Consider the following 16,988-nt stretch of genomic DNA (forward strand, 5'->3'; position numbering starts at 1 on the left):
GCACATGCGCAAGCCTGGGACTTTGTTGGGGCCAGCAGGCATCCAAAAGGACTTCGGCGCTCGCATCTACATGAGCCCTCAAGTGACCAGCGGTGGCGCTTCCAGGACCCGACACCAGCACTATATACAAGGAGCCTTTCTTCCAGGCAAGGCCTGGGTAAGTTTCTCCTTTAACTTTCCTCTCCTGATTCTTCAGCTTCAGGTTCCCTCATGGACAGGAAACAAAAATGATGCGGGGTAGAGGTGCAGCCCTCTTATTCAGTACGCTTCCTGTCCTTATTGGGTGAATTCCCTCTCTCGTGTGGCACTGGTCATGGGGGAAAGGAAAATTTTAGAAATTGTTCTGGTATTCAGTGAGATATTAATGACAATCTTATTTATCAAAGGAAGTGTACTCATTATTCTGAGCAATTTTATTAAAAATTTTAAAACACACAGTGTACATGATTACAGTTTCTTTCCTGTATGACTTCCCTCATGTCTAACAAGATACGATTTATTTACAAAAGATTTCCCACATAGTGAACATGAATACGGCTTCTCCCCAGTGTGACTTCTCTCGTGCATCACAAGACTTTTTTTACTTGTGAAGGCCTTCCCACATTCCAAACATGAAAATGGCTTTATTCCTGTGTGAATTCTCTCATGTCTAACACATTTTGATTTCTCTGTAAAGCATTTTCCACATTCTGAACATGAATACGGCTTCTCTCCTGTGTGAATTCTCTGATGTTTTATAAGACTCCCTTTATCTGTGAAGGACTTCCCACATTCTGAACATGAATATGGCTTCTCACCTGTGTGAATTCTCTGATGTGTAATAAGACTCCCTTTATCTGTGAAGGACTTCTCACATTCCGAACATGAAAATGGCTTTTCTCCCATGTGAATTCTCTCATGTGTAACACATTTTGATTTATCTGTAAAGCATTTCCCACATTCTGAACATGAAAATGGCTTTTCTCCTGTGTGAATTCTCTCATGTCTAACACATTTTGATTTATCTGTAAAGCATTTCCCACATTCTGAACATGAAAATGGCTTCTCTCCTGTGTGAATTCTCTGATGTATAATAAATCTTGACTTAGCTGGAAAGCATTTCCCACATTCTGAACATGAATACGGCTTCTCTCCTGTGTGAAATGTCTGATGTCTAATAAGACTCCCTTTATATCCAAAGCATTTCCCACATTCTGAACATGAATATGGCTTCTCTCCTGTGTGAGTTTTCTGATGTCTAATAAGAGTCCTTTTATCATTAAAGCATTTCCCACATACTGAACATGAAAATGGTTTTTCTCCTGTGTGAATTCTCTGATGTATAATGAATCTTGATTTATCTGTAAAGCATTTCCCACATTCTGAACATGAATACGGCTTCTTCCCAGTGTGACTTCTCTTGTGCAACACAAGACTTAATTTACTTGTGAAGGCCTTCCCACATTCTGAACATGAAAATGGCTTCTCTCCTGTGTGACTTCTCTGATGTATAACAAGTTTTGTTTTATATGTAAAGCATTTCCCACATTCTGAACAGGAGTATGGCTTTTCTCCTTTGTGTTTTCTTTGTGTCTGAGCTGAGCTTTTAGTAAGTTGCTTGTCACACTGAAATCTTGTATCCACTGTGTCACCTGGACTTTTGGTAATAATGTGAGATTGCTCAGGAGATGATTCCTCATGATCAGGAGGATTATAAGAAAGTGAAGTGCTGTGAAGTCCAGGAGGTGCAGGAAGGGTGATGAGGTTTTCTCCATTAGAGTGCTTCCTGATATCTTCTTTTTTATAATTTAGTGATAAACCTTTATTCTCACAAGTATTTCCTATAAGAATGAAAGATAGATTTGTGTTGTTAAAAAAATCATATCCAAAGAGATTTACACATTTATTTTCTGGATCTCACAATGAAGACCCTCGTCAGTGAAAGTACCGGTAATAAGGAGGACAACTACATGTCATAACATTAACACAATGACAGGTAAAGTGAATAACACTTATAATCTGGTGATATTGGCACAAGTCAGGGGTGGCAGAGATTAGACGGCAAATAAACAGTTCTTAAAGGGAACCTGTCATCAGGATTTAACCCCTTAATGTACCACCAGTGCCATTTCACTCTCTCAAGCTTCCCATCATGCTCTTAGTGTAGAAAAGTGTCCACACAATTAAAAATTGATTTTAATCTTACATTACCGCATGCAAATGAGATCGACTAATCATAAAGGTGGGCCTCATAAAGGTGGCCGCCGTAATCATGTCCACAGTATGCCTAAGGACTAGTGTTGAGCGAGTATGTTCTATCAACCCTTTCGCCGAGTATGCTCGGGCCGAGCACCGAGTATTTATAGCTGCTCGGTGATATGGTTGAATCCCTCCCGTGTGCATGATTTGCGACTGTTTGACAGCTTTATTACATGGGAGAAATGTCTATTTCTTACACATTCCTCACATGTAATAAAACTGTCAAACAGTTGCAAATCATGCACCCGGGAGCGATCTAACCTTATCACCGAGCAGCTGTAAATACTCGGAGCTCGGCCCGAGCATACTTGGACAGAACATACTCGCTCAACCCTACTAAGGACATGATAAGAACCCTTATAAGAATGAAATAGCACCGAAGTCATATTACAGGGTTAAATCCTAATTACCGGACCCAGGGGAGTCCTTCTTCCAATGTCTGAGAAGAAAAATCTACAGTGGTAGAAAGAGGAACGATTCCAGTATGTGAGCAACCTGTAGTGCAAATGGGCCTCCATGTCTCCTCTGGAGCCTCCTTATTCCATTAACCACCCTACACCACGGAGCCTCTTATCCCCTGGAGCCTCCCTACACCACGGATCCTCCTTACCACCTGGAGCCCCTACACCACGGATCCTCATCATCCCCTGGAGCCTCCCTACACCACGGATCCTCCTTATCCCCTGGAGCCTCCCTACACCACGGATCCTCCTTATCCCCTGGAGCCTCCCTACACCACGGATCCTCCTTATCCCCTGGAGACTCCCTACACCATGGATCCTCCTTACCCCCTGGAGCCTCCATACACCACGGATCCTCCTCATCCCCCGGAGCCTTCCTACACCACAGAGCCTGCTTATCCCCTGGAGCCTCCCTACACCACAGAGCCTACTTATCCCCTGGAGTCTCCCTACACCACGGATCCTCCTTATCCCCTGGAGTCTCCCTACACCACGGATCCTCCTTATCCCCTGGAGCCTCCCTACACCACGGATCCTCCTTATCCCCTGGAGCCTCCCTACACCACGGATCCTCCTTATCCCCTGGAGCCTCCCTACACCACCGATCCTCATCATCCCCTGGAGCCTCCCTACACCACGGATCCTCCTTATCCCCTGGAGCCTCCCTACACCATGGATGCTCCTTATCCCCTGGAGCCTCCCTACACCACGGATCCTCATCATCCCCTGGAGCCTCCCTACACCATGGATCCTCCTTATCCCCTGGAGCCTCCCTACACCACGGATCCTCCTTATCCCCTGGAGCCTCCCTACACCACGGATCCGCCTTATCCCCTGGAGCCTCCCTACACCATGGCTCCTCCTTATCCCCTGGAGCCTCCCTACACCATGGATCCTCCTTATCCCCTGGAGCCTCCCTACACCACGGATCCTCCTTATCCCCTGGAGCCTCCCTACACCACGGATCCTCCTTATCCCCTGGAGCCTCCCTACACCACAGAGCCTGCTTATCCCCTGGAGCCTCCCTACACCACAGAGCCTGCTTATCCCCTGGAGCCTCCTTACACCACAGAGCCTGCTTATCCCCTGGAGCCTCCCTACACCACGGATCCTCCTTATCCCCTGGAGCCTCCCTACACCACGGATCCTCCTCATCCCCTGGAGCCTCCCTACACCACAGAGCCTCCTTATCCCCTGGAGCCCCCCTACACCACAGAGCCTCCTTATCCCCTGGAGCCTGCCTACACCACGGATCCTCCTTATCCCCTGGAGCCTCCCTACACCATGGATCCTCCTTATCCCCTGGAGCCTCCCTACACCACGGATCCTCCTTATCCCCTGGTGCCTCCCTACACCATGGATCATCCTTACCCCCTGGAGCCTCCCTACATTACTTGGTCTATATGCAGCTGAACCTACTGCACATGTGATACATCCGCCCCTGCCCAAAACACTAAATATATGTCCTTAAAAATTATGTTTAAAGGGAAACTGTCCGTTCCCTGTGCCCCCAGAACCCGCAGCAGATGTGTCTGCAGATATAAACTCTCCGCCTAACATCTCTATTACATTAAACACACAAACAGATCTTTAGAAAAAGTTTTCTATTTCTAAAGTTTATGATATGTAAATGAGGCCTTTGACTTGTCGATGAGGCGTTCGTGACCCCAGAGTAGTCGCCCCACTTAGCATGTCATCACGGCTTTGGGGGCTTGAGAACATGACAAACCTACCGCATGCGCGCGGCTTCTCCTCCTCACTGCATTGAGCCTCTGACGCCGGGTGTACGCGTCCCATTACTGAGATAGGAGAGGACAGTCACTACTGGTCAGAGTCCATGTAGATGGGAGGAGCTCGGCCTCTAGCCCCGCCCTCCTCTCCCCTCCCCCTACACAGAATCTTATCAGGAGCGGCCGTCACCTCCGATCTCAGTGATGGAACAATGTTTCCTAACTGAATAGAGATTTTACCCCGGAACCGAGAATCCTGAGACGGAAGAAGAAATACGCAGATTTCTGTGGAGACTCCGGGGAGAAAGTTTCCTGTTTCCATCTCGTCTATTCTTACAATTCATGAAGTTTATTCCTCTTATTCTTGTGTAATAAAGACTGATCAGGACGTTGTGTATATTATATGGGAACAATGAGGAATACTGTCACCATGTAACAATACATCGCTTATGGTTTATGGCCGCCAGGATTTGGTAACACAAAAATGTCTGACAAGAAACAAAGTATTTATTGTAGAAAAGTCCTAAAAGAAAATGAAATAAATATATTGTTATTGGCTTAGATTAGTTGTATTACCGCAGTTACAGCGACCCTCCACCCCGGGACTGAACACTACACATTTCCCTGTACAGTCCCCTATGGGGTCCTCTGCCCTCCGCTGCCCCCTCAGCTCAGATCGGTGGTCCCTTCCCCCGGCTTCCAGGACGGCCAGTGCAGTGGTATGGGGAGGGCAGTACTACGTCTACCCCACCCTCCCCTGCCTTCCTGTGCTGTGACCTATGGGGCAGCGCCACATCCTATTAATCTCCCAGCAGTCTGCGGGGCGTCACCAGTTACAGATGTATTCTGCACCTGCTTTCATTGCTCCTGTTTGTCTTTGGTAACCTTGTCTGGCTTCCATAATACCCCGGGATGACTTAGGTCTCCATCTACAGGACCATTCTTACTCGGCTTCCTGATTCTGACCTCGTCCCGCTTCTTGATTGTCTAGCACCTGCCATCTTTGGGTCAGATCTGACATGTCGACCTTCTTCTGCCAGCTCGCTCTACCAGCCAGCACTACTATGTGGAGCCGCCCCGGTGTCTGTGCTGTAAGTCCAGATCACTGTACAGTGGTAAAAAGATGGAAGCCGGGAAACCTCTGGGACCGGCTGTATGGAGACTGTCTGTAAGCGCCTTATTATTAGGACCTGCCAGGTTTCCTCCTTCGGTTCACCATTACAGGAGGCAAATGGAGGACACAAGGAAGGGAGTCTATATATGATAACCGTATAGTCACTTCTCAGTCTCAGGGCGGACGGTCGTTTTATCACTCAACTTGTGCAGCTCATGAAGAGAGAAAAATTCTAAAAAATAACAGCAGAATAAAGATGATAAAGTAACAAGATGAGAAATACAACTCATCCCCCACAAAAAAGCTCCTCATACAGCGAGGTCAGTAATGAGAAATAAACGATCAAGAATGGAAGAAACAATCCAACAGAGGCCGGACAGACATCTGTCTGAGATGGTGAGTCCTGCATTGGTGAGTTCTGCATTTATTGGTAAAAAACAAAAACAAAAAAACTTAAAACTTTCGGAACCTGGATGAGGACGTCTTCTTACCTTCTTTTGGTAATTTATGTATTTTACTGTTGGAAAGAGAATTATTTATTCACGTTAGAGGCTCAGATGGGGGGACGATTCCTAGACGACATCTTGTTTGTCTGGAGAGACCGAGAGTGAAGATTCTTCTAAAGGGACGTTCCCAAAATCACAATGTGCTCTTATAATAAAGTACACCCTGGTTATTGTGAATATAACCCCTGTATAACATCTGGCCTGTCCTGCACATATCACCCCCTGAGTATGCCCCCCAGGATCTATATACCCAGCAGTTGAAATTGTAACCAATACATACCGAGGAGCCACATGTTATATACTGGGGGGTGGGACAGGGCTGGATGTTATACACCGGGGGGGACAACAGGGCCTGAAGGAGAAGCCTGAATGCAGTGATTAATGCGGGTGGCCCAATACTATTCTCCATATAGTGAATCTCTCCATATTACAAGATTCACCATAAATGAGACGCTGACAGGGGATATAATCCGTGCATGGTAAAGGGCGCCCCCTCTGGGCAGTATTTAGTCTCCATGTTTATACGTTGGTTGAACCAGAACTCAAAAACCGACATGATGTAAGATAACGACAACTCTAGATGCGGCCATCGCAGCTGTTTGTAGATACGAGCTCCTAATCCCTTTTATGATGAAGCAATTCTCCACCCGGCACAGAGGACTAAACATCTGTCATGTACTGTCACCTACCTGGTGGCCTCCGCTTGCCTCTGACTGAGACCGGTGTTCTGGTCCTCCTACATCCAAGATGGCCTCCATAGTGGCAGAGGGACGACAGCAGTATGTCTGACCCACACCTCCATAGCACGGCACTTACTGACTTACCATAGGGGTCTTCATGCCACCGGGCGGCCGGCCTGGATGAGGAGGGACCAGAAAGCCGGCCTCAATGTCGGAGGCAGTGGGAGGCAAACAGAGGCGACAGGTAGGACGACTCTACATGTGACATGTGTCGTCACTCGTCAGCACCAGGCAGAGGCTGCTACATCCCCGAGATCCATAGGACGGGAAGATTCATCACCTGGAGCACAAGCTCAGTCATTTATATGGCAGCAGGGACTTGTGGAAGAAAAATATGGACGTAAAGGATGGAAAGAATATTATAGAAGGTAAAGGAAAACTAATATGTGATTCCTAAATCATAAAGAATAGGTGTGAAGGCGGCCCCGTTATTCATCGGTGCACAGCCGGACTCTACAGGAGCAGCCGCGCCATCACCGGACGCTTCTGCTGTGATGAGGACAGCGGATAAAGCTTCACTGCACCGGAGACTCCACACGATATCACACACCGGTCATCATCATCATCACACGCCGGTCATCATCATCATCATACGCCGGTCATTATTACATACCTGTGGAAACATCTACCGGAATCTCCTCCTTCCCGTCACTCACACACGGCTGATCCCCCCTCGTCATCGCTTCTTCTTCTGTCTCGTCCTTCACTTTATTCTTAGTTGGATCTTCCTCCTGATATATCAGATGTAACAATCAGCACAATACAAGAAACCACCAAAATCTGTGACATCTATGACCTCAATCAGAAATGTCCCCCCATATACAGATCCGGTACAGGGCTCAGCGCCGTCTACCTGATGACTCTCCGGGACATTGTGATTCTCCTCTGGACAGTCCTGGGGATACAGAGGACGGGGACATCTCTCTGGTGGATTTCTCCTCCTGAATCCATCTGTAGGAAACACAGAGTAACAGAATAGATTGTGTCATGTGTGGCAAAGTCACTGGTAAAGTGATAGAGGGAAGATATATTTCATGGAGGCTATTAGCTTCTGTGAATTGAAACCATGAAATTTGCTCCAACATGTTACTTGCTTAAAGAGGTTAAACTTCCATGTTAAAAGGGAGTGTTTTTTGTGAATGATCATTGTGAAGGGTGGGAGGTCATTCACCATATCTCCATCTCAGAGTGTGGTCTTTGATTTAAATACAAGTCCTACTGAGGCATTCAGTGTTCAGTGTCTGGAGAAGCTAGCTCCAGAGAGGATCTTGTGTTTGTTTTTCCTGAACCATGTGGAGTTGCTGAACTCTCAGCAGGTTGATCCCTGCTATCACAAAGACTGTGCTTTTGTGTTACCATTTTGCTTTGTTTCCTGTTTTGGCCAAAGGGCCGTGATTTCTTTTATGGACTCAGTGTTGGTTTATGCTGCACTTTAATAAACCAACGAGAACTTTTTGGCCAAAGGGCCGTGATTTCTTTTATGGACTCAGTGTTGGTTTATGCTGCATCTTAATAAACCAACGAGAAGTTTTTAAAGAAACAGTGTACCTGTGTCTACCTCCGTGTGAGCGATCTACCACACATGTTATGATGAAATTACGGGAGTAGTAGTAGGTGACCACAGAACAGACATGACAGTCTCCCCTCCTCACCCTGCTGATCGGCCCATATTGCGATCGCCTCTTGTGCTCCTTGTATAACCTCAACCTTAATATCAACCAGATCTTCACCCTAAAAATAAAAATGTAAGATGAGCTCAGGTCCCATCACTTCATGGTCAGATGTTGTGGGGACTTCAGTGTCATCTACCTGATGATCCTCCGGGATGTTGTGATTCTCCTCTGGACAGTCCTGGGGATACAGAGGACGGGGACATCTCTCTGGTGAATTTCTCCTCCTGGATCCATCTGTGGAGACATAGAGACTGAATACATGACCTGCCGTGTATCTGTCTATATATGAGACTCGTCTCTCAGAACCAGTAATTCTATGTTTATGTATCAGGGAATAAATTACATTGTTGTGATCCTCACCACCGGTACCGAGGTCCCAGCACATTGTGGGCCTCAAGTATGAAGTGATAATCAGCGAGGCCAAAGCCTAATGCTCTGCACTCGGAGGATGAGGACCCTGAGGAGAGGGACAGAGAAGACCCTCGTCAGTCAGATGGAGGAGCCGTACTAAGAAACACAACTTCTCCAAGTTTCGTCTCCAGGGATGGAACCACAGAGGAGCTGGAGCAAGCTCCACATTTCTATCCATCGGTTTCTTCTCTCCTAATTCACCATTATGGAGATTGGGGGAAGGACGGTGACCATTTACCAGTGATTGTTTTTTGAGAGCTCATGATGTCATCATGAGGACACGGCCTCCCTCCTGGACAGGATCCTCTGGGATCACTCTAAGAGGAGAGAGCCTTCCGTTCTATTAAAAGATGAGTTACCGCTTTCTTATTCTTCTTTAAATAGAGATAAATCTCCACATCCGCCTCCATAAAAACACTAAAATAGGCAGCAAGCGCTGAAAAGTTCTTCGTTTGTCTCTGAAGGAGGAAAAAAGGGCACATGTAAGGCTGACGGATGAAGTCACAGAACCCGGAAGGACGGTGTTGTGGGGAGCACCCGGTACGCAGCGGTCAGTACCTATCAATGTGTAGAAAGGACAACTAGAGAGCCGGCACCGGGGTCATGGGCGCTTACTGATGCACACGGGGAGCCAAGGAGAGATTGTCTGGTCAGACTCCACAGAAAAGCTCCATAATACATATTCTTCTGACAAACATCCCTTTAACCCCGTCACTCTCGCGTCTGTTTTCACCTTCCTGACCGGGCCAATTTTTTACAGTTCTGACCTCTGTCACTTTATGGAGGTAATAACTCTGGAGCTTCAACGGATCCCGCTGATTCTGAAACTGTTTTTTCGTGACACATTGTGCTTTATGTTAGTGGTAAATTTAGGATTTGGCCTTTTTTTTTGCCTTTATTTATGAAAATATCGAAAATTTTACAAAAAAAATGTTGGACTTTTAATTTTTATGCCTTTTAACCAGATATGTATTAACTATTTTGTATGGTATAACTAACATTTACCACATGTCTACTTCACATCAGATTTATTTTTTTTATTTTTTTTGTTAAAAGTTTAATCAGCAATTTCTTATTTTTCAAACAAAATTTACAAAACCAATTTTAAGTTTCCTCCTTTCTCCCCCTTTTGCATTTTAAGTCTGCAGTCCTGCTCCCCAATACTTATATCTATGGCCAGTTTGACGTCAATCAGCCGTTACTAACATGTCGCATTTAAGGGATCGCACTCATCGGGTGAAATAAAATTGGTCGGATCTTCCTGAACAGTAGGATGATTGTCTTGCGAGTACGATGCGACTTCTCTCACCTGTCTCGCATCTGTATGACATCCGTATCAAACGCGTTTATAACATCAGCTTTTACAGACGGTCATTCTCTGACATTTCAGGGTAATTTTCTAACTAATAAAACATTTTTTATAGATCTAGAAAGATAGAAATGAGTCAGTGAGATATATCATCAGTGCAGGGCGTGTGGAGCTGCTGTACATGGATTTAGCTAATAATTAAAGAATTTAAAGTAAAAAAAGCAAAGGGGGAAAGCGGACAGCTGATGCTTATAGTCTGGGAAGCGGGTAATAAACATTAATTAACAAAGATCTTCCCAGGGGATTAATATTAACATCTGCGTAGCCTTTACTGGTTATTAACAAGGGGTGACCCCCTCCCAAAAAATGATGTGGGGGCCCCTTCTATTTTTAATAACCAGAAAAGGCTAGGCAGACAGCTGCAGGCTGGTATTAATAGCCTAGGAAGGGGCCATGCATATTGTACCCCCTCCCAAACTAATAACATCAGCCTGCAGCCGCCCAAAAAATGGCGCATCCATTAGCCTCGGCTCTTCCCACTTTCCCTGGTGCAGTGGCAAATGGGGTAATAATATTGGGGTTGATGTCAGCTTTGTAATGTCAGCTGATCTCAAGCCCAAGGTTAGTAATGGAGAGGCGTCTACAAGACACCCACATTACTAACCCCCATCATTTTAAGTAAAAAACACACACACAGAGCAAAGTCCTTTATTTGAACAAAACACTTCCCGACCCTTTTACCCATTTAATAATATCCAAAGAAAAATTTTAAAAAATCAAAGTCATCCTCAACTGTCGGCAGATAATCCATACTGATGATGTCCCGTGACGAAGTCCAGCTCTGCTACATCTGTATGGTGTGTTGAGCGATGGCTCAGCACGCCAGCCAGGACACACTGGTCAGTGCAGCGAGCAGTGACGTCAGTAAGGTGACCAGAGCTCATCGGCTATGAACTCCGGTGACCTTAGTCAGAGCAGCGCTAGACACTGCAGGAGCATTCTCACGCTACTGGCTTGCTGAGCGGTCACATCAAACAATCCAGATGTAGCACGGCTGGGGATTTTTGTTGGACAGCATCACATAAGGATTATCTGCGGACAGGTGAGGATTATTTTGTATTTTAATTTGATCTTTATAAAGGGTAAAAGAGGGTCTGGGAGTGTTCATTTCAATTAAAGGACTTTGCTTTGTGTGTGTGCTTTTTTAACTAAACTTACGGGGTTAGTAATGGGGGTGTCTTATAGACGCCTCTCCATTACTAACCCCTGGGCTCGATGTCAGCAAACATTACAAAGCTAACATCAACCCCAATAGTATTACCCCACTCGCCACCGCACCAGGGCAAGTGGAAAGAGCCGAGACTAGGCGCCAGAAATGGTGCATCTTATGGATGCACCAATTCTTGGGCAGCTGAGTGCTGATGTTCTTGCACTGGGAGGGGGACAATATCCAATTCCCAGGCTATTAATATCAGCCGGCAGCTGTCTGTTTAGCCTTTGCTGGTTGGGTCCCTGGTTTCCTGCACTGCTGGTAACATTACCATTATGTCTATCTATTGTGTCCTATTGCACTTGGTCTGTTGATGCTTATTTGTATCACCTTTGCCCAGCATACTGACTGAACCTATCACTTTATATGTTTATTACTATATCCTTTATGTCTATGAGGTATAATGTTTACTTGTGATAGTGTTTCTCTAGTCAGAAACTTTTTCATTCTAATGATATAAATAACTGATATTATATATTACTTATGTGATGTATGCTATGGACCTTTACGCATTAGTATACTCTCTAACATATAATTGGACCCATATTTAGTATATACTTAATAGGATAATTTCACCTTTGGTCGGGGCCTTAGATGTAGCAGTGCAGTACACCAAGTGTTATATCCAGGTATACCACCATTGTTCTTCCTGAACTTGTACCTCACTTTTCGTATATATTGTATTTGTATATGAATACATATGGTATTCCTCTATATGTTTTTTTTTTATTTGTTAATAATAAAGATATATTTTTAGCCCTTTGAAGAAAACGCTTCATCTCTTTAGTGACAGTAATTAACAGAGGCTGAAGTTACAGTTCTATCCAAAGGCTTAACCTTCTCCCCGACAATTGAGTTTGACGTTCATAGAACTTTATTAGATGTGAATAAATTTGTGAGAACTTTCACTTTGCGTTGTCATTTCATGGTCAATGAACAGAATGAGAACATGGAGAACTCGTTACAAGAAGTTTCTCATGATGATGTTCCCAATAGAACTGGAACTTTTGATGAAGAGTTCACTTCTTGATCATAAAACTCCAGCGATTCACCACAACAGACAGTTACTTTCAATCGTTTGTTATAAAAAAATCTCCATTACTATCCGGTCAAGTCTCGTCCACCAGTCTTGGATGTTTTCTAGGAAATGATTGAAGATGAACTACTTACATTAAAAAGGAACACAAAATTTCAAGGACAGAAATATCATAATCTAATGATATCAGAGCAACGAGCTCTGAAAGAACTTAACGAGAACTCTGACCTCCTCATAAGGAAAGCAAAGGACGATCCGCTGTTATATTGAATGTGGGACTTTATGAAAAATTCCATTGGGAAATCTGCAGACAAAATGTGACCGATGCTCTAAGGAAGGAGAAAGATTCTGAAAGAAGCCGCCGAGGACGAAGACTCAAGACTGATGAAGACGACAGCGGAGAAACCACGACTCACAGATCAGAAGAGAAGAATCAGGGAATGAAAGCTGTGAGAAAATGTAGAGAAAACCAGAGCAAGTCTGGAGAAAAATCATCTATTATAGGACGAGGCCGAGAGACGTCATCACATCCACCGGAGCCAACAAGAGTCTCCTCTCACCTGGTGATGTCAGAGGCCGGAGCTCCTCCATCATCACCTCCTGGTACCGATCCTGGTGTCCTTCTAGATACTCCCACTCCTCCATGGAGAGATAGACAGCGACGTCCTGACACCTTATAGGAACCTGACAACAACGACACCGTCATCACCCAGAATCCTCCAGTGCTGTCCTGTATAATGTCCCAGCAGTCACCTCTCCGCTCATCACCCAGAATCCTCCAGTGCTGTCCTGTATAATGTCCCAGCAGTCACCTCCAGTCATCACCCAGAATCCTCCAGTGCTGTCCTGTATAATGTCCCAGCAGTCACCTCCAGTCATCACCCAGAATCCTCCAGTGCTCTCCTGTATAATGTCCCAGCAGTCCCCTCTAAGCTCATCACCCAGAATCCTCCAGTGCTGTCCTGTATAATGTCCCAGCAGTCACCTATAAGGTCACCACCCAGAATCCTCCAGTGCCGTCCTGTAAAATGTCCCAGCAGTCACCTCTCCGATCATCAACCAGAATCCTCCAGTGCCGTCCTGTATAATGTCCCAGCAGTCACCTCTCCTTTCATCACCCAGAATCCTCCAGTGCCGTCTTGCATAATGTCCCAGCAGTCACCTCTACGGTCATCACCCAGAATCCTCCAGTGCTGCCCTGTATAATGTCCCAGCAGTCACCTCTCCGCTCATCACCCAGAATCCTCCAGTGCTGTCCTGTATAATGTCCCAGCAGTCACCTCTCCGCTCATAACCTAGAATCCTCCAGTGCTGTCCTGTATAATGTCCCAGCAGTCACCTCTCCGGTCATCACCCAGAATCCTCCGGTGCTGTCCTGTATAATGTCCCAGCAGTCACCTCTCCGCTCATCACCCAGAATCCTCAAGTGCTGTCCTGTATAATGTCCCAGCAGTCACCTCTCCGGTCATCACCCAGAATCCTCCAGTGCTGTCCTGTATAATGTCCCAGCAGTCACCTATAAGGTCACCACCCAGAATCCTCCAGTGCCGTCCTGTAAAATGTCCCAGCAGTCACCTCTCCGATCATCAACCAGAATCCTCCAGTGCCGTCCTGTATAATGTCCCAGCAGTCACCTCTCCTTTCATCACCCAGAATCCTTCAGTGCCGTCTTGCATAATGTCCCAGCAGTCACCTCTACGGTCATCACCCAGAATCCTCCAGTGCCGCCCTGTATAATGTCCCAGCAGTCACCTCTCCGCTCATCACCCAGAATCCTCCAGTGCTGTCCTGTATAATGTCCCAGCAGTCACCTCTCCGCTCATCGCCCAGAATCCTCCAGTGCTGCCCTGTATAATGTCCCAGCAGTCACCTCTCCGCTCATCACCCTGAATCCTCAAGAGCTGTCCAGTATAATGTCCCAGCAGTCACCTATCTGCTCATCACCCAGAATCCTCCAGTGCTGTACTGTATAATGTCTCAGCAGTCACCTCTCCGCTCATCACCCAGAATCCTCCAGTGCTGTCCTGTATAATGTCCCAGCAGTCACCTCTCCGCTCATCACCCAGAATCCTCCAGTGCTGTCCTGTATAATGTCCCAGCAGTCACCGCTCCGCTCATCACCCAGAATCCTCCAGTGCTGTCCTGTATAATGTCCCAGCAGTCACCTCTGCGCTCATCACCCAGAATCCTCCAGTGCTGTCCTGTATAATGTCCCAGCAGTCACCTCTCCGGTCATCACCCAGAATCCTCCAGTGCCGTCCTGTATAATGTCCCAGCAGTCACCTCTCCGCTCATCCCCCAGAATCCTCCAGTGCCGTCCTGTATAATATCCCAGCAGTCACCTCTCCTGTCATCCCCCAGAATCCTCCAGTGCTGTCCTGTATAATGTCCCAGCAGTCACCTCTCCTGTCATCCCCCAGAATCCTACAGTGCTGTCCTGTATAATGTCCCAGCAGTCACCTCTCCTGTCATCCCCCAGAATCCTCCAGTGCTGTCCTGTATAATGTCCCAGCAGTCACCTCTCCTGTCATCCCCCAGAATCCTCCAGTGCTGTCCTGTATAATGTCCCAGCAGTCACCTCTCCGCTCATCACCCAGAATCCTCCAGTGCTGTACTGTATAATGTCCCAGCAGTCACCTCTCCGCTCATCACCCAGAATCCTCCAGTGCCGTACTGTATAATGTTCCAGCATTCACCTCTCCGGTCATCACCCAGAATCCTCCAGTGCTGTCCTGTATAATGTCCCAGCAGTCACCTCTCCGCTCATCACCCAGAATCCTCCAGTGCTGTCCTGTATAATGTCCCAGCAGTCACCTCTCCGCTCATCACCCAGAATCCTCCAGTGCTGTCCTGTATAATGTCCCAGCAGTCACCTATCTGCTCATCACCCAGAATCCTCCAGTGCTGTCCTGTATAATGTCCCAGCAGTCACCTCTCCGGTCATCACCCAGAATCCTCCAGTGCTGTCCTGTATAATGTCCCCGCAGTCACCTCTCCGGTCATCACCCAGAATCCTCCAGTGCTGTCCTGTATAATGTCCCAGCAGTCACCTCTCTGCTCATCACCCAGAATCCTAAAGTGCTGTCCTGTATAATGTCCCAGCAGTCACCTCTCCGGTCATCACCCAGAATCCTCCAGTGCTGTCCTGTATAATGTCCCAGCAGTCACCTCTCCAGTCATCACCCAGTATCCTCCAGTGCTGTCCTGTATAATGTCCCAGCAGTCACCTCTCCGCTCACCACCCAGAATCCTCCAGTGCTGTCCTGTATAATGTCCCAGCAGTCACCTCTCCGCTCACCACCCAGAATCCTCCAGTGCTGTCCTGTATAATGTCCCAGCAGTCACCGCTCCGCTCATCACCCAGAATCCTCCAGTGCCGTCCTGTATAATGTCCCAGCAGTCACCGCTCCGCTCATCACCCAGAATCCTCCAGTGCTGTCCTGTATAATGTCCCAGCAGTCACCGCTCCGCTCATCACCCAGAATCCTCCAGTGCTGTCCTGTATAATGTCCCAGCAGTCACCTCTCCGCTCAGCAGCTCAATCATCTTGTTGCTGAGCTCTAGGATCTTCTTCTTCCTCTCATGCATCGGGGGGTGCGGGGGAGGCTCTGTGATGGGGCCCGGGCTCCGCCCTCCTGACTCCTGGAGATGGATGATGGGAGTCACACCCTCCCCCGGTGTCTTCCTCACTATTGTGTAATCCTGTGTATGGAGAAAAGTGGTAAAACACAAAACCCCAGAGAGATAATGAAATAGTTGTGGTTTTCTAACCCAAAACCTAATTACAGGTTCCTATTAACACTTTCACCCACGAGACTGTTTTCACCTTTCTGATTAGGCCAATTTTTTCAATTCTTATTAGTTTGACTTTAATTTTGATCAAAATTACTCAGTGACCCTATTTGGGCCATGTGTGAACACGCTCTTGCGTGCTGCATGTACTCATTTATATTCCAGTTAATTTCTTTAGTTTTTTTTCAGTTAAAGGGGTCCTCCCATCTCCAAGATCCCATCCCAATATGTAGTAGGTGTAATAATAATAATAATATTAGCAAATACCTTCAATTAGAAATGTAGTATAGTATTTTTGGTTCGCTAGCTCTCTTACCCCATGTGCAGAGTATCGCAGGACCTCAGGTATCCATGGTTACGACCACTAGCAGCTAGCCAACTAACTGTGATTTTATCAGTGGACGTAACCATGGATACCTAAGGTCCTGCGATGCTCTGCACATGAGGTAAGTGGCGAATCAAAAATACTATACTACATTCCTAATTAGAGGCATTTGCTAATATTACTATTATTACACCTACTACATATTGGGATAGGATCTTGGAGATGGGAGTACCCCTTTAAGTGTGCACAAGTGTGGTAATCTCATGTGGTGTATGGCAGGGGGCTGCACTCCTCGCAGTATACAATGTATCTCGCTGTGGACAGTTTTCTGTCAGGAGAAGAGTCCTCTCGTCTCAAATTAAACTCCACAATATAATATTTTT

At 46.4% G+C, this 16,988-nt stretch overlaps 1 protein-coding gene across 1 annotated transcript in view; it reads right to left on the reverse strand.

The window, feature by feature from the left end:
• Positions 1–447: 447 nt before the first annotated feature.
• LOC141219299 (uncharacterized) overlaps positions 448–16,988 on the reverse strand; it is a 63,851-nt gene continuing 47,310 nt past the window's right edge. Inside the window, exon 5 of the mRNA XM_073666067.1 lies at positions 448–1,820. Coding sequence (XP_073522168.1) covers positions 448–1,820 — 1,373 coding nt within the window. The remainder of the gene's footprint in view (positions 1,821–16,988) is intronic.

The sequence above is a fragment of the Phyllobates terribilis genome, unplaced genomic scaffold, assembly GCF_046119375.1.
Source record: "Phyllobates terribilis strain yellow unplaced genomic scaffold, ASM4611937v1 Scaffold_259__1_contigs__length_2703414, whole genome shotgun sequence".
In the NCBI taxonomy this organism is placed as follows: domain Eukaryota; kingdom Metazoa; phylum Chordata; class Amphibia; order Anura; family Dendrobatidae; genus Phyllobates; species Phyllobates terribilis.